The sequence below is a fragment of the Scyliorhinus torazame genome, chromosome 22 (genome assembly GCF_047496885.1).
Source record: "Scyliorhinus torazame isolate Kashiwa2021f chromosome 22, sScyTor2.1, whole genome shotgun sequence".
Lineage (NCBI taxonomy): Eukaryota > Metazoa > Chordata > Chondrichthyes > Carcharhiniformes > Scyliorhinidae > Scyliorhinus > Scyliorhinus torazame.
The window spans coordinates 89,446,547-89,464,753 of NC_092728.1; the positions used below are offsets into that span (position 1 = coordinate 89,446,547).

The 18,207-nt window shown below is 45.7% G+C and overlaps 1 protein-coding gene across 9 annotated transcripts in view; it reads right to left on the reverse strand.

Moving 5' to 3' along the window:
- LOC140399196 (disabled homolog 2-interacting protein-like) overlaps positions 1-18,207 on the reverse strand; it is a 1,161,885-nt gene that overhangs the window by 124,373 nt on the left and 1,019,305 nt on the right. For all 9 annotated transcript variants that reach the window (XM_072488541.1, XM_072488542.1, XM_072488540.1 and 6 more), the window contains one exon: positions 14,275-14,428. In XM_072488541.1, the coding sequence (XP_072344642.1) occupies positions 14,275-14,428 (154 nt within the window). The remainder of the gene's footprint in view (positions 1-14,274; positions 14,429-18,207) is intronic.

An 18,207-nucleotide genomic window follows, 5' to 3' on the forward strand; every position in this document is an offset into this window, starting at 1 on the left:
GTGCTGGGCCACACCTTTGAAAATGGGTTTCTGGTTTTAATTGGATCTTGTTATTGAATTGGAACAGTTAAGGGGGAACTCATAGATCACTGTAGCTGTGTGGTGTCTTTATGTTTGTAATTGATAAAAGTTCTTGCTGTGTGTTTATACATATGTGTTAACTAAGTTCTTAGAATAAAACTTGTTTTGATGAAAGTATCTGGGAAGACTGATGAATCACACCTGAAGGGAAGGCTCTTGTGCTCATCCTAGTCAAATTCAACATAAAGGTTGTAGTTCAGGTGAACTCCATAATACACTTTGGAGTTTCTAAGCCCTGGCCCATAACATGGGACATTCCATAAAATTAGTTTCTAATTTGTTAATTGTCATAAGGGATATGTGGCATGAGAAACATCTACTTGCAAAAGAACTGACAGCAACATAAGGAAGTTTTTTTTAAACATTTGCGTGGTTGGATCTGGAATGCACTGAGGTAGATTGAATTGTGAATTTCAAAAGGGAACTGCATAAGCACCTGAAGAGAGATGATGTGCAGGGGAATGGCAGGCAAAAACAACTAGCTGAGTTGCACAAGCAGAGAGCCAGCATGGACATGATGGGCCAACTGGCCTCTTCTGTACACTAACCATTATAGGATTCTATGCTTGGTTGTCTATTAAGCATTGGTATTTCTAATTTATTAAAAGGGAATTTTTATTAGATCACAAAGTCTCATTTTTATTTGCTGTCTTATTGTAAATGTACAAGTATTGGTATTCATTTTTTTTGAAAGAATCCAATAGTATGAGCAATTAGCAATTACTTCTTGTGTCTAATATGAGGTTCACAAAACAAGTGACAAGCTTGATTATAAAACAAAATAAGCAGGACCAGCCCAAAACAAGAACTTTATTTTTAATCACGATAAAATTATTAAGGTGACTTACAATCAAAAATATCTATGTCAATGTCATTTGAAAAGTATCACTACTTTACCAAGATTGGGAAAAAGCAGTTTCCTTATTAAAAGGAAAAAAAAAAGATCTTCTCCTCAAAATGGCTTAATAAAATAGCAAAGTCTCTGAGAAATAAGGGGGAACAGCCCGAATTTCACCTGGAGTTAGCAACAACATCTACCAAAAGTAATTAATATGCAATGGTTTCATTATCAAGGTCCTATAAGAATGATATCCCCCAAATGGAAATAAAAGTGGACACTGGTTTAAAGAAATATGACAATTACAATCCAATACATCACAAGAACCTTCAACAATTCTCCCCGCTCACTTCTTATTCGCTTGTAGGTGGAAAGTCGTTCTGGGGAAAAATAGCAGCAGTTCCCAGTTCCAAGGACTGAGAGACTATTCCATCACAGGGCCAAGCACAATCCTAACATGGGTTGGAGAGACCGGATCAGGTAGTAACCAGGAACAGATGTCCTGGTTGACCATTCTCCTTGCTACTCGAGGGGCAATGAAACTAATTTTCTACCCATAATGTTGCTCCGGTTAATATAGTCTGCAAAAACTGGGGGTTAAATCAGGGTATTTCTTGTCAGTACGGCTCAGCATCACACCGGGGAAGGATATTTTTTTGTGAAATGCTACTTATATGAAGAGCAAAAGAAAAAATCTCAATAATTCACAGTGGGAGTCCTAAAATTAGTTGGATTAAACATTTGCACATTATTTATCTGTGTGACATTTTAAGCAAAAGAACAAATTAAAATTTCCCATCCATTTATGTTAAGTCTATTGTAAGAGACTGCGATCATATCTATATATGTTTATATAATATGGAGGATGCACGAGAGAAAATGATTCTTTGAATATGTTAGTAGGCAGGTGGTACAAGTCTGAGGCAAACTACAACGGACATGAGGTGCATTAAATATTTACATAAATTAACAAATCACTGTAGAATTATGGGTTCCATTCAAGTGGAGACTGTTTTAAGGTAATATAGCATGCATGAGAGATGTAACAGTCAAATTGGCTTACTATATTAACATAAACTCAAAAAACTGTTCAGAGTTGAACCTGTTTTCCACCAGCTGCCTTCTAACATACAAAAGATCATTATTTCCCCACGTGCATATTTGCAGATAAGATATATGTAAACTAAATTTCCAAAGTTTAATGTTTTTTTGGCAAACAAACTAAAGACACATAGTTGTGGCTGAGTACCCAAATTATTCATGACTGACTTCCGAGTCACGTGGTTATGCAAGTGATCTTTGATGGCCTAACTCAAATCCATGCTGTAAGCGGGATTCCTAAACAGTTCCCAACCACTAGTCCACTACTGGGTGGAGCTTCAGATGTTATCAAATCATTCAAATGCTTGAGGAAATGAAAAACATTTTAATTGTGCCCCTTGACAGTTTGATGGGATTGGGATTGTTGCCAGTTGCCGAGAAATGCAGAGTCTGGACAGCCCATTCCCAGGAAAATAGAAAGTCTCTCAAAAAAGGAAAAAAACATCATATTTAATGTATCAGTTGAGAATTACATCTTGGTATTAATGAGAAACACAGATCAAGAAAAAGCATTTTAATGAGACATTCTCTTTTATTTTCAGGAGAGAATTTTCTTGACAATTAGAACCAGTCCAACTAGCATGAGGCACAGAAACTAATTTTGCTATCGATACTGAAATGAATAGGACTCTTCTGAAGTCTTCAACTCCAACAAATGTAACAAGCTCATGGTCACTAGATGGAGGTCAGCCAATGAGCTGTCTGTCTCTTCTCCCTGCCCCGGGCCCACCAGGCCATGCTTCCTCCAAAGCCTTCCACTGCCCTAGACCTGAACATGGATCTTTCTTCAATTAATCTTCTATCACCCTTCACCCTGTATGGTCTACCTGGCTCCATGATTACTGATATTGTCGGTAGTTTCCTCTACTCAGGGACTGTCCTCTCCTTCAATTATGCTGACGTCATCCCCTCTTTAAGGAAAACCACTTGAACCCTCCATCCTTGCCATCCATCACTCCATTTCCAATCCCTCTTTTCTCTCCTTGCACATGTTGCCTCCCAAATCCGTGTCCATCTTTCTTGGAATTCCTTGCTTGAATCCTTCCAATCAAATTTCTGTCCTGCTAAAATACCAGTGGAGGCAGAGGTGGATTTACAATGAAACACACCGGCTGAGGCACAGGGCCCCAATGAACGTGGGTGCCCCGCACTGGGCCAGTGCACTGGGCATCCAATCACAGTTTGATTTCGCTCTGCATTTGCTGCTGTTGGGCACATTAGCAGAAAATGCAGAGCAAAATCAAACTTTAATTGGTGAGTCTTAAAGGGCGGCAAAACTGGTAACGCATGGTTAACTTGCAGCATGCACGAGGGATAAGGGAGTCGCTGCTGAGGTTTGCGAGTCAAGGGACGAGGTTTGTGCTTGGCGCCGGCACTGATGGAACCAGGCATGTAACAGGTGCATGAGGCGCAACCGCCAAATTAAGCCACAAGGTCAGCCACCGAGCAGGCGAGGCGAGCAGATTTGTGCCGGGCACTTGTACTCATAGATCCAGGTCAGCAACAATGAGGCATGACCGCTGAATCAAGCCATGAGGTCAGCTGCCATGCAGGCGAGGAGGTTTGTGTCGGGTGCCGGCACTAGTGGCCCCAGGCAGGCAAACGCAACAGCACGCAAGGCGCAAAACCCCAAATCAAGCTATGAAGAGTTGATGAGCTGAGGAGCGGACCCAGGCCAGCAACAGGCAAGGGGAGGGGAGAGGCACGGGTGGCCACAACAAGTGATGCAGGCTGCCTTGAAGACCCCAGGCAAAAGAATGGGAGTGTGTGATGGGTGGGTGGGAGAGTGTGAGAGGATGGGATGGAGGTGGAGGGGTAGAGCATAAAGGGAGGAGATTGTGTTTCAGACTTATAGGGAGGGATGAGTGTGGGGCAGCACGGTAGCATTGTGGAAAGCACAATTGCTTCACAGCTCCAGGGTCCCAGATTCGATTCTGGCTTGGGTCACTGTCTGTGCGGAGTCTGCACATCCTCCCCGTGTGTGCGTGGGTTTCCTCCGGCTGATCCGGTTTCCTCCCACAGTCCAAAGATGTGCAGGTTAGGTGGATTGGCCATGCTAAATTGCCCTTAGTGTCCAAAATTGTCGGGTGGGGTAACTGGGTTATGGGGATAGGGTGGAGGTGTTGACCTTGGGTAGGGTGCTCTTTCCAAGAGCTGGTGCAGACTCGATGGGCCGAATGGCCTACTTCTGCACTGTAAATTCATAGAAGGAATGTGGGAGGAAACCGGAGCACCAGGAGGAAACCCACGCACACACGGGGAGGATGTGCAGACTCCGCACAGACAGTGACCCTAGCCGGAATCGAACCTGGGACCCTGGAGCTGTGAAGCATTTGTGCTACCCACAATGCTACCGTGCTGCTCTATGATAATCTATGACCGGATTGCGTTCTGGAGGGAGAGAGAATGTGTGATGGGGTTGGAGGTCCACGGGGAGGGACAGTTTTTAAAATGGAAAGGGCAGAAGTAGAGTGAAATGTTGCTTGACATCCATGATCAGAATCACAGCTACATAGTTAAAAAAAGAATCCAATTTTTGTAGAGCTTGAACCTGATAAAAACGTAGGATTGACGGGTCAAAAAAAACGTCAGCTCTTTCAGACACTTTATTAGCTGCCTAAAATCAAGATCAGTGTCTTTAATAATATGCGACACCATCAATCTGGCAGTCAAAAAACGCAGAAAATCGAAGGTGAGGCAAGAGAACGAAGCTGGACAATAAGGCAGTAGTCATTTTACTTTAAGAAGTTCGAAATCTGGAACAGTGCATTAACTGCACATTCACCCTCATAGATGGTCCTTATACGCCGATGACTTGTTATACGTGTCGGAACCGAGTGTGTCAATAGGGGGAATACTGGAGCTGCTTCGGGTGTTTGGGTCTTTCTCGGGGTATAAATTAAATCGAGACAAGAGTGAGTATTTTGTGGTGTCTCGGCTGGTGGTGGGGGGGCTGTCCTTCCGTAGGGCAGGGACTCACTTTAGATACCTGGGGGTGCAGGTTGCTCGGGAGTGGTGGGGGGCTCTGTAGGTACAACATTTCTAGTTTGGTGGGGAGAGTGAAAGCTGATCTGGCAAGGTGGGATGGTCTCCCTCTGTCACTGGCGGGTCGGGTACAGGCGGTTAAAATGAACGTGTTGCCGCGATTCCTGTTTATTTTCCAATGCCTGCCGATTTTCTTGCCAAAATGCATTTTTTAGAGAGATTGAAGGAATGATTACTTCGTTCATATGGGGAGGGAAGGTGGCCAGAGTTTAGAAAGGTGCTGCTACAGAGGGAAAGGCAGGCAAGGGGTTTGGGTCTCCCGAACCTGATGTATTACTACTGGGCGGCGAATGTGGAGAAGGTGCAGAGCTGGGTCAGAGGGGTTGATTCCCAGTGGGCCAGAGTTTGTGCAGGGGGTCGGGATTGAAAGCACTAGCAATAGCACCGCTCCCGGTGGCCCCAGGGAAATACTCAGGGAGTCCGGTAATAATAGCTTCATCGAGAATTTGGAGGCAGTTTTGCCAACTCTTCGTGTTGGGGACAGGGTCAAGGGAAATGCCGATTTGGGGGAACCACAGATCTGAGCCAGGGAAGTGGGATGGAATTTTTTGGAAATGGGAGGAGAAGGGGATTAAGACACTAAAAGATTTGTTTCTTGGGGGTCGGTTTGTAGGATTGAAGGATCTGGGAGCGAAGTATGGGCTGGAGCAGGGGGAAATGTTTAGATACATGCAGGTTCGAGATTTTGCCAGGAAGGAGATACAGAGCTTCCCGGTGGAGCCGGCCTCCACATTGTTGGAGGAGGTGCTGACGACAGGGGGACTGGAGAAGGGGGTAGTGTCGGCGGTTTACTGGGCTATTTTGGAAGAGGAGAAGGCACCACTGGAAGGGATCAAAGCAAAGTGGGAAGAAGAGTTGGGAGAGGGTATGGAGGAGGGATTCTGGTGTGAGGTGCCCCAGAGAGTGAACGCCTCCACCGAGGTTGGGGCTGATACAGCTGAAGGTGGTACATAGTGCACACCGCACAAGGGCGAGAATGAGCTGGCTCTTTGAGGGGATAAAAGATGTGTGTGAACCGCAAATCACGTTCATATGTTTTGGTCCTGTCCAAAGCGGGAGAATTACTGGAACGAGGTTTTTCGGGTAATCTCTAAAGTGGTGACGTGAAACCCCCGGGCCCTCGGGAGGCCATATTCGAGTTGTCGGACCAGCCGGGGTTGGAAACGAGTGCGAAGGCAGATGTTGCAGCCGAGGGCTGGCGTGAATCTCTCCCCCGCCGGTTGCCGAATTCTTCGGAGGGGGCGGGAATCGCACCGCACCGGTTGGCGGGCCCCCGCCCCGGCGATTCTCCGGCCCGGATGGGCCGAAGTCCCGCTGCTAGAATGCCTGTTCCGCCGGCGTGGATTAAACCACCTCTCTTACCGGCGGGACAAGGCGGCGCGGGCGGGCTCCGGGGTCCTGGGGGGGGGGGGCGTGGGGCGATCTGGCCCCGGGGGTTGCCCCCACGGTGGCCTGGCCCGCGATCGGGGCCTACCGATCCGCGGGCGGGCCTGTGCCGTGGAGGCACTCTTTTCCTTCTGCCTTCGCCATGGTCTCCACCATGGCGGAGGCGAAAAGACTCCCTCCACTGCGCATGCGCGGGGATGCCGTGAGCGGCCGCTGGCGCTCCCGCGCATGCGCCGCCCGGCAATGTCATTTCCGCGCCAGCTGGCGGGGCACCAAAGGCCATTCCCGCCAGCTGGCGGGGTGGAAATCAGTCCGGCGCGGGCCTAGCCCCTCAAGGTTAGGGCTCGGCCGGTCAAGATGCGGAGGATTCCGCACCTTTGGGGCGGCGCGATGCGTGGGAGGATGGGATTGTTGTTGCTGATTTGGGGATTGACATTATATTCGTCACTGCTTATTGTTTATTGTTGGTGGGCAAAAATGTGAAAAAGGAGAATAAAAATATATTTTTTAAAACTGCACATTCATCCTCATCCAAAAGTACAGGTGAATTATCTGATGACTGAGACGTGCCGATTTCCTGGAGATACTACATTGCCTAAAACGGTTGAACAAGAACCCAAAGAGAGAAAATGCTGGAATATCTCAGCAGGTTTGGCAGCATCTGCAGGGAGAGAAAAGAGCTAACGTTTCAAGTCCAGGTGACCCTTCGTCAAAGCTCTGTCAAAGGGCATAGCCACACCAAATTCAGAAAAAACAGATGTGAAAGCTGAAGTAAAATCCTCAGCAGGGAAGTTTGAAAAGTCGATATCAGACTGTTTATTTCAAAGAATTAGTGCCATCGGCAAATCACTGCAAAATGTTGATACATCTTTACTGAATGTTGCACAGTTGTTAGCCTCAGTTAAAAGTTTTGTAATGCAAGTTTGAAATGGCTATAGCTTGGTGGAAGCAGAGGCACTAACAAAAACTATAGGTCCTTCTGATGATGAAAAGTGTATAAGATGCAAGAAGTTATTTTTCGATGAAACTAGACAATGAAATCACTTTAAAAGTGAAAGAAAAGATCACCATTGAGACTGCCAATGTTAATTTGTGACACAATAAAAGTTGACAGCTTAAAATTCTTAGCTGCGCATATCACCAAAAAAATCTGTCCTGGTCCACCAATGTCGACACTACCACCAAGAAAGCACAATAGCGCCTATACTTCCTCAGGATATTCGGCATGTCCACATTGACGCTTACCAACTTTTACAGGTGCACCATAGAAAGCATCCTATCTGGCTGCACCACAGCCTGATATGTCAACTGCTCAGCCCAAGATCGCAAGAAATGCCAGAGAGTCGTGAACACCACCCAGTCTGTCACACGAACCTGCCTCCGATCCATTGACTGTCTACACCCCCCGCTGCCTTGGGAAAGCGGGCAGCATAATCGAAGACCCCTCCTACCCGGCTTACTCACTCTTCCAACTTCGTCCATCGGGCAGGATATACAAAAGTCTGAGAACACGCACGGACAGACTCAAAAACAGCTTCTTCCCCACTGTTACCACACTCCTAAACGACCCGCGTATGGACTGATCTGATTAATACGACACTCCTGTATGCTTCACCGATGCTGGTGTCTATGTATTTACATTGTGTACCTTGTGGTGTCCTTTTATGTATTTTCTTTTCTTGTACTAAGTGATCTGTTTGAGCTGCACGCAGAAAAATACTGTACCACTGTACCTTGGTACACGTGACAATAAACTCCAAATCCAAATCTCTGAAGAAAACTGTTGATTTATTTTGCATGCTTTTTGACAGGAGTTTGGATTAGAATGTTAAAAGCCACTATAGTAAGAAATTAAGTGAATTCTACTGGGAGGAGATAGACAGAAAGCCTTTTGAAGATTAAGTGAAATAACTCATTCATTTCATCTGTAATGATGAGTTCTGTGCTTGAAGATTACCAGCTGATTTGTACAGACTTGTATATGATGGCTTGCAGACACCTTTTTTAAACGTGGAAACCATTCTGAAAATATTTTTAACAATACCTGTCACAAATGCTTCCGGTGAACGTTCTTTTTCTGTATTGAAAAGAGTTAAAAATTATTTGTGGAGTACGATGAGTCAGGAACATTTGAAAGTTCAGCAATTTTGATGATTGAATATGTGTCTTTAAAAGATTTTACCTACGATGGTGTAATTGCCAATGTTTTAAAGAAAAAGTGTAGCAAAAAGCTATCTAAATTGCCATGCCAACGAGGGATGAAGCAAGAAAATCTTTAAAATCTGTCTGTCTTCAATATTCTCTTGTTTAAATTTGTTTTTTTTTTTAATATTGATGGTCTTATCTAATGGCTGCAGCTGGTCACATTCTGGTAGTTCTAACCACCATCACTCTCAAGACTGGCCTGCAGAAAGTCCCCAGCACAAAGAAAGGAATCCTGCCCGTCAAAGCCATTGATATTGGACTTGGACTGACCTGACATACCCCCATGTGAATTTATGGCAATAACCTCCTTGACTTTGTGAGATGAAGTAAGGAAGTTACCTTTAATTGTTAAAACTGAATTGAGACTCTGTGAAATGTACTGAGTGGCAGCATATGCATCTTGTTGATTGGAGTTCCTGCTCCTACACTCGACTGGCTCTTCTGCACTGGACTGTGCTGTAGTGTTATCATCGGCTGACATTTCCATCTCGTTGCTCATCATCAAGTTCCATATTTGCTCGCCTTAAGACTCACAAATTGCAATATTGACCATTTAACCATAATTCTGAGAAGAGGTAAGCTTGGATTTCAATTCAGCAAATATAATCACGTTTTTACAAGTTAAAATGCAGCGATCAGTTTGTGTAATTCTGTGGCTTCTGCCTTTGCGTTCTGTGGGGAGAGAGTGGGGGAGGTCGGGAGGGGAATGCGGTTGGAATGTTGGGGATGGGGGGGGAAATGAAGGTGAGCGTGGGGCCCAAGGAACTGCAAATCCACCTCTGCCAAATGGCTCTTACCAAAGCCCAAAACATCATCAAACGTGACAGTACCAAAGGCAAACGATCCCTCCTCATTCTTCTTGACCTGTCTGCAGCCTTTGACATGGTTCACTACACTATCTTCCAATGCCTCTCCACCCCATAGGACTGCACTGGTCAGGTTCCATTCTTAACTATTAACTCCTGTCAAAAAGCATGCAAAATAAATCAACAGTTTTCTTCAGAGATTTGGATTTGGAGTTTATAATAGCCAGAGAATCGCCTGCAATGGCTTCTCTTCCAGCACCCACTTTACCTCTGATGCCTTCAAGGATCTTTCCTGTTTCCTCTTCTTTTACTCATCTATATACTGCCCACCAACATCATCTGAAAACACAATGTGAATTTTCACTGCTGACACCCAGCTCTAACTCACCATTAGTAGTAATAATCTTTATCAGTGTCACAAGTAGGCTTACATTAACACTGCATTACCCCTCCTCAACCCCTCCAATGTCTCCAAGTTGAGTCTTCTGCTTGTCTGACATTTGGCACCAGATGAGCAAATAAATATTTGGAAGACGGAAACCATTGTCTTTGGTGCCTGCCACAATTGTTCCATGGGAACGGATTCCATCCCTCTTTACTGGAAATTGCCTGAGTTTTAATCAGACTATTCACAACTCTGGTGTATTATTTTACCACGAGTTGAGTTTCCAACCATACAGCTGTTAAACTAAGACAACCTGTTTCCAAATTTGTAACATTGATAGACTCTGTCTCTGGCACTGCTACTGAAAACGCTCCACCACGCTCTTGTTATATCCTCTTTGACCATACGTTTGCCCATGGATCACATAACCTACCCATTACATCACTGCCTATTTCAACCTTCGTTGCAACACTTGCTTCTGTTACCTCAACCCTGATGTCATGACAATCCTCATCCCAACCCCTTTGCTAACTTCAGACTCAACTTCTCCAATAAGCTCCAAACTACGCTGCACTGTTGGTACTCCTTTGCACACTATGAACAATATACTTGGCTATAAGTAATATAATGAAATGCTATGCTATATCATTAGACACTTAAATTTGCAAGTTATCTGCAGCAGAAGGTGTAAACCTACAAGTTATCGTTACGCCATCAGTAGATTAATGCTGATTTTGAATGATATTCCTTTGTCTGCTGATATTTTAATGAAAAGTTCATCCAAGCACATCTAATATAGCAGACAGAGGAATGTTGCATGAAACCATTAAATTCTCATGTGTCAGTTTTGGCAGCAATAATTTCTGTCCTGTACCTTGAAGCTGCAAAGGACGTTCTATTCCAAGAGGCCTAAGTATTTGTAAAAGGCAGCTAGAAACAATTTACCTTTTATAAGGATGAATATTTAACAAATCTCTTTGCAGCTGCAATAAAAACTTACAGAAATAGAGATTAAGGAGTGAGTAGTAATTAGAAATCAGTCCTGCAGATCCTAAGGGAGTTTGGGGACTTCTCGGGCTACAAGCTCAATGTAGGGAAGAGTGAGCTCTTTGTGGTGCATCCGGGGGATCAGGGAAGAGGGATAGACGACCTACCGTTGAGGAGGGCGGAAAGGAGCTTTCGATACTTGGGGATCCAGGTAGCTAGGAGCTGGGGGGCCCTGCACAAACTTAATTTGATGCGGCTGGTGGAGCAGATGGAGGAGGACTTTAAACGGTGGGACATGTTGCCACTCTCGCTAGCGGGCAGGGTACAGTCGATTAAAATGGTGGTCCTCCCGAGGTTTCTTTTTGTATTCCAATGCCTTCCAATTGTGATCACCAAAGCCTTTTTTAAGAGGGTAGGCAGGAGCATTATGGGTTTTGTGTGGGCGAGTAAGACCCCGAGGGTAAGGAGGGGGTTCCTGGAGCGTAGTAGAGATAGAGGAGGGCTGGCGTTGCCGAATCTGGGTGGCTACTACTGGGCAGCCAACGTGGCGATGATCCGTAAGTGGGTGATGGAGGGAGAGGGGGCGGCATGGAAGAGGTTGGAGATGGCGTCCTGCAAAGGAACGAGCCTGGAGGCGCTGGTGACGGCACCGCTGCTGCTCTCGCCGACAAGGTACACCACGAGTCGGGTGGTGGTGGCAACGCTAAAGATCTGGGGGCAGTGGAGACGGCACAGGGGTACGATGGGAGCCTCGGTGTGGTCCCCGATCAGAGATAACCATCGGTTTGTCCCAGGAAGGATGGACGCGGGGTTTCAGAGCTGGCATCGGGCAGGGTTTAGAATAATGGGGGACCTGTTCATCGATGGGACGTTTGCGAGCTTAGGGGCGCTGGAGGAGAAGTTTGGGCTACCCCCGGGAAACGCTTTCAGGTACATGCAAGTGAGGGCGTTTGTGAGGCGGCAGGTGAGGGAATTCCCGCTGCTCCCGGCATAGGGGATTCAAGACAGGGTGATTTTGGGCGTATGGGTCGGAGAGGGCAAGGTGTCGGCGATATACCAGGAGATGAAAGAGGGGGAGGCTTTGGTAGAGGAGCTGAAGGGTAAATGGGAAGAGGAGCTGGGGGAGGAGATTGAGGAGGGTCTGTGGGCTGATGCCCTAAGTAGGGTTAATTCCTCTTCCTCGTGTGCCAGGCTTAGCCTGATACAATTTAAGGTTGTTCACAGAGCGCATATGATGGGGGCGAGGCTGAGTAGGTTCTTTGGGGTGGAGGACAGATGTGGGAGGTGCTCAGGAAGCCCGGCGAACCATGCCCATATGTTTTGGTTGTGCCCGGCACTGGATGGGTTCTGGAGGGGAGTTGCGAGAACAATATCTAAGGTGGTGAAAGTCCAGGTCAAGCCAAGTTGGGGGCTAGCATTATTTGGAGTAGCGGACGAGCCGGGAGCGCAGGAGGCGAAAGAGGCCGGCATTCTGGCCTTTGCGTCCCTGGTAGCCCGGCGAAGGACCTTGTTAATGTGGAAAGAGGCGAAGCCCCCCAGTGTGGAAGCCTGGGTGAATGACATGTCAGGGTTTATCAAGTTGGAGAGGATAAAGTTTGCCTTGAGAGGGTCTGTGCAAGGGTTCCACAGGCGGTGGCAACCGTTCATAGACTATCTCGCGGAGAGTTAGATGAAGTTCGGTCAGCAGCAGCAACCCCGGGGGGGGGGGGGGGGGTTATCTTTCTTGTGGGGGGGGGGGGGGAAGAGGGAGGGATGGGGAAGGGGGGTTTTTCTGGGGGGCATCTGAGCAAGAAAATACATGAATGATCCGGAAAACTGATATGTACGGGAGGAATCTAATGTACAAAGTTCTGTATCATATTGACTTGCCATGTTCATGTCTTGCTAAGCGAGCTTTCTTTTCTTTTTGTTACCGGGGGGAGGGGTTTGATTGTATGGTTGAAAATTTTGTTAAAAAATTCTTAATAAACATATTTTTAAAAAAATTAGTCTCACATGATAATATCCTTTCGAATAAAATCTGGGATGCGATTCTCCGACCCCCCACCGGGTCAGAGAATCACCGGGGGCTGGTGTGAATCCCCCCACGCCGTGTCCCGAATTCTCCGCCACCAGAGACTCGGCGGGGGCGGGAATCGCGCCGGTCGGCGGGGGTGGGAATCGCGCCGGTCGGCGGGCCCACTCCCGGCGATTCCCCGGCCCGCAATGGGCCAAAGTCCCATCGCTGTCAACCCTCTCCAGCCGGCGTGGATTAAACCACCTTTTGAACGGGGGGACAAGGCGTGGGGCAATCTGGCCCCGGGGGGTGCCCCCACGGTGGCCTGGCCTGCGATCGGGGCCCACCGTGTTGGCACTCTTTTTCTTCCGCCTTCGCCATGGTCTTCACTATGGCGGAGACGGAAGAGACCCCCCTCTCCTGCGCAGGGATGACGTCAGCAGCCGCTGCCGCGCATTTGTCGCCCGGCGAAGACCTTTCAGCGCCGGCTGGCCTAGCCCCTCAAGGTGAGGACTTGGCCCCTAAAGGTGCGGAGACTTCAGCGGCCACTCCATTACGCCGGAACATCCCGCCCCACCGGGTAGAGGAGAATCCCGCCGCTGATGTCAATTTCACTGACTGTAGGATTGTTAGTTCACACCGGTGGAGTTCAGAAGTGAGAGGTCAGAGATGCGAAATTACACCTGATGGTTTTCCACAATGAATCCTGAAGGTTACACAAGGAGATCCCTGCTCACTGGTTAAGCAACATTCCTCAGCAATGGCAGCATGCTCCTTTCAATCATGTGAAAGATCTTCATTGGAGTTGAGTCTTTGAAGTTCATGAATGACTATAACTCATCATCACTGATAAGCCATCCTCTACTTAACACAACTTGTGAAAGGATGAATGCAATTTAATCACATCCCCATCCCAAACATGAGGCCTGCTGTTTTGAGTGAAACATTACACTGACATTGCGTGACTAATAGATAAAATCCTTGGCCTCATCTTTGACTCCATCCATAGCCTTAATCCATCCTACATTCTCAACCTTGTCCAGCTTATATTCACTCTTCACTCCTTCAAGATCCTGACTTTGGTCTTGACTTTGTAAATCTTCCCCGCCACCCGTAATAGTCTCACTTTGCCCCACTCTTTGTGGCAAAACCTTCAGCCACCATAGTTTCACTCTGCCTAAAGTATTCCTTTGATCTCTAGCTTTAAAAGCCTATTTAAAAGTCACTTATCAATCAACTCTCCTGACACCTACAACCTGGCGAGCATCTGTTCCTTTTTATTTTCACTGTAAAACACCTAAGTTTTTTTTAATGTTGAGGGTTTGGTGCTTTGCTGTTTGGTTCAATTACCCATTTGATAAATTAAGTTATTCTTGAGCACATACTAAAAGCCACCTAATGACTAGTAGATGAAAATACTGCTCGTTGATGCTTCCCTGCTTACCTCAAAACAGTAGTCTTGTCCCAGAATACTACTGTGAACAGATTTAATCATGACTTCTTCCTCCATACTGAGATCCAGTGCTTCCACAGCACTACTAGGACTAAGCAAAGACTCGTGCGAACGTGACTCTTTCAACCTCGGCATTAGACGTGATCTGCAAGAGAAAACAAAGAAAGGAAGGGTCAGAAAGCAGTCACTCTCTTCAGAAAAGTTGTTCTGAAGCAAATACACAGACACAGTTTAAGTCTACCAATGTACATAAAATAATCTCATTTGTCATGAAGTATAGAGATAGTCTTGGTGCACAGTAGAGATGGAGTGATTTTCCTCCCAATATTTTTGTACTCCTCAGCTGGACAGCCAAGACAATTTATGCTCGTGTACAGGTCCCTGGTTCATGGCACTGAAGTATCAGCAGGCTGGTCACCAGATGTTGATGAACCAACAAATGGCCTCAATATCACTTCTTTTGGGAAAGAAAATTAGGTCAGCCAGGGTTCCTTGCTCCTGGTCATGGTGATCACTGCTGCGAGTGGATGGTAAGGACAGGGACAGTTCTATTGTAATGACCTCCCACAGTCAAAAGAGCTCGGACAATCATTGCACAAGCTTTTCAAGTTTAAATGGTCACTTCCAGTGAAGTATCCAACAATGTTTTAACATTGAATATGGCGATTCATAGGATGCGATTATACTTGAAAATGAGAGTACAAGAAATGTTTGATCCTGATGAGACAGCATTGTACATAACATTCACCAGATAACTCCAATATTGTTTAATTCCACAACTGAGCACTGTACCAATATTGAAGTTGTTACAAGAATATATCTAATTGAAGGGCGAATTCTAGCAGGGAGCCGTGCCCAAGGAGAGCACAGGCAAAAGAATCATTGCTACCCTGTTGTATCCTGATGTCTGGTCCATGTTTCCCTAGGACGGTGGCACCCTGTTGGGATCACAGTTTTGCTGAATATACCCTTGCATACAATATGGACACCTCTGGCACCTTATCCAAGCAATACTTTCTTTATAAAGCTGTTCTCATCAGATATTCTGGACAATTTAGTTAATATTTTGAAGTCTGATCTACACAAAGCAGCACACATATAACCAGAACTTATAGCATGCGAGTGCTTCCCAAACTATTTTCCAATGTGATCTCATTTTAAAACTTGAAAATGTTGTCATCCCCCAGACACCAGCACAAGCAAAACAGCAATAAAGTAACGTAGTAAAATTTGGCATATAAATATTAAAGTTTGTGTGTTGTAGATCAACATAAAATGCATCATATAAATATGAAAATCTGACTTTTGAAAGTATTACGTAAAAATATTTTATGTACTCATGAGGGTTTCTGCCAAGCTCTTCATATTTCCTGAGAGAAAACACTCACACACCCCACACACTCCCACTCTGAGTTACAGTTATCGGCCTCTGCTGGCACGAACCAGTGCATAAACATCCCGGGCCCTGCTTCAACTCGCCACTTCTTCCAGGGTGTCGGGTTCACCGTTTGCCCTTGCTGTTTGGCAGCATTGGTCCAAGGGCCCAGCGCTGTCCCACCAGAGCTTCTAGACTGGGCAGACTCTTCTTCACAGTCTGCCTTGGAAGAGGGAATGCTTGCGACTCCAGAGGTGATTTCTGCGACCCCATTAGGGGCCGAGGCCCATGGATCAGAAACCCCTAGTGTATGGAGGTGAAGTTTACTGTAGTTTGCTGTTACTGATATCATTTCGAAAGGAAATAATTTCTTCATCCACTTTAGACTTGCAAATGTTATTCCCCTGAAAGCCCAACTCTTTGTTCAATACAGAAAAGTAAAGCAGTCTCTGCTTTAGTTATTTGACAATTTAAAAAAAAATCCCTATCCTCTGGCCAAGCTTTTGGCACTCAGTATTCAACAAACCTTTCATTCTTTTAATTAACTGCCTCAGCTAATTAAGTTTGAAAATCTGTTAGACTTGACTCAGTGTCAAAGAATATATCAGAATGTGGAAAGCCTACGCAGTTTCTTTACATATACTAAGCTCTACAGCTGTAAAACACTTGTTTTAAAAAAAATTAGTCTTCGAGACAGTTCCACTTTTCACCTGCCACTTACCGCACAAACATTTAAAAAACCCATCTATCTAACTCTTTATGCCCTGCATGTGGCAATGTGTGCAGATCACGCATTTGACTTATCAGTGTAAGGAACTTGTTAAATCCTTATCTGTTCTGTGTTTCTTTTTTAAACAAATTCCTGTCCTGCAACATGACAGACTCTTGGCTTTGTGCTGACTCCCCCCCGCGCCCCCCCCCTTGATTCAATATGTTGTGTGGCATGGCCTGTGATGTAATTTTGATGGACTTGGCAAGCAACGAATCAGCTCGTTTGAAATCTGGGTCTTAGATGGATTCTCGATTGGGATTGGTGGAGCCTTTCAGAAAATTCAGGAATTCCATTTTTCAGTTCTGTGAAAATCTTGGCAGGAGACAGTTTAAATCTCTCACTATCAGCACTCGGCCCGGCGACTTGAATGTTTCCAGCCAGTCTGGAGAAGTAACTTCTGACTTAGGTCTCCAGCCAGGTCTGTGAAATCCCTGTTTGAAAGGCCTGGTGATTTAAATTCCTCCAGCTGTGAGGGGAGCTGTCAGCAAATAGACTGTTCTATTCCGATTAACAACTGTGAAGCCAGTGTTCCAAATTTTCTCTCACCTGTTGGATTCTCCGTGATTTCAGGATAAATTATTGTCCCTTGCAGTCAGTGTAAGCCTCGGGAGGTTCCGACCCAGCGCCACCTGATGGCAGAGAGGCTATCTGAAAATCCATTTCAACCCTCACGTGCAAACTGTAGATTGAACTCAGTGAGGCTGAGGGTCCATCTGGTGGATGCAAGTGAGAATTGCACCAACCTGAGGGAATTGTCTGTGTACGTCAGGTCAGTTAAGGTGATTCCTGAAGAAATCTTGCAGCCTGAGAGTTCTAATTGAAGGTCGATACTAAAAGATCCCAAACCACCAATTGTTTGCAACACCTCGTGTTAGGAGAAGAACATTTCCTACAAAGATCACAATCTCAGCAGTGAAGATACTCACCTCTCATTTCCCAGCTTAATCACCTGTTATTTTCATCCTTTCTTACTCCTCATCGTGTGTCTACCTTGTGTGTGTCTGGGGGGAGGGTGGGATGGGTTCAGGGGAGTAGTTAGTTTAGCAGACACTTGTTTTCTTCTCTTTTTTGCCATAAATGTTTATTTCTTCTCGTGTTCATTTCTTGTCTGGTGCCTGTAACTGATTGGAGGAGTCAATTAACATAAGTTAATTCACTTATGTTGGGACTCCGGGGTCTGTGGGGCAGGAATTTACAGCGCACTCACCAAGGGTAACATCAGCCATTTCAGAACCCACTGAACTGGATTGGAAACAAGTCATCCTCGATCCCAAGGGACTACCTAAAAAGGAGAAAAGGAAAAAGCCTTCCAACTGTTTTTGCCAATCTCCCAGATACTGACTCAAGGGAAACAACGCTTGGAAAGCAGGTCTCTGCTGGCCCGTCCATTTAGCAGAAAGTGTAAACAAAATTTAAGACTTTCAGGTATAAAGGACATAGCTGCTAGACTGGGTCTTTGACAGGTGGTGAAGGAGCCTACGATCCCAGACCATACCCAAGCATGGCTAGGATACTGGACAGAAACCCCAATATTTTATTTTAAATTTATAAGACTGTGAGGAAAGGATATCTCGTTGCAGGAATGATTACATGAAGAATAAGACCATAATATATGGGTAAGCCAATCAGTCCGAGTCTGTGCCACCATTCGATCATGGCTAATATGTTTCTCATCCCCATCCTCCTTCCTTCTCCCTATAATCCCCGATTCCCTTATTAATCATGAACCTATCTCCCTTATTAATCATGAACCTATCTATCTTTGTCTTACAGACAT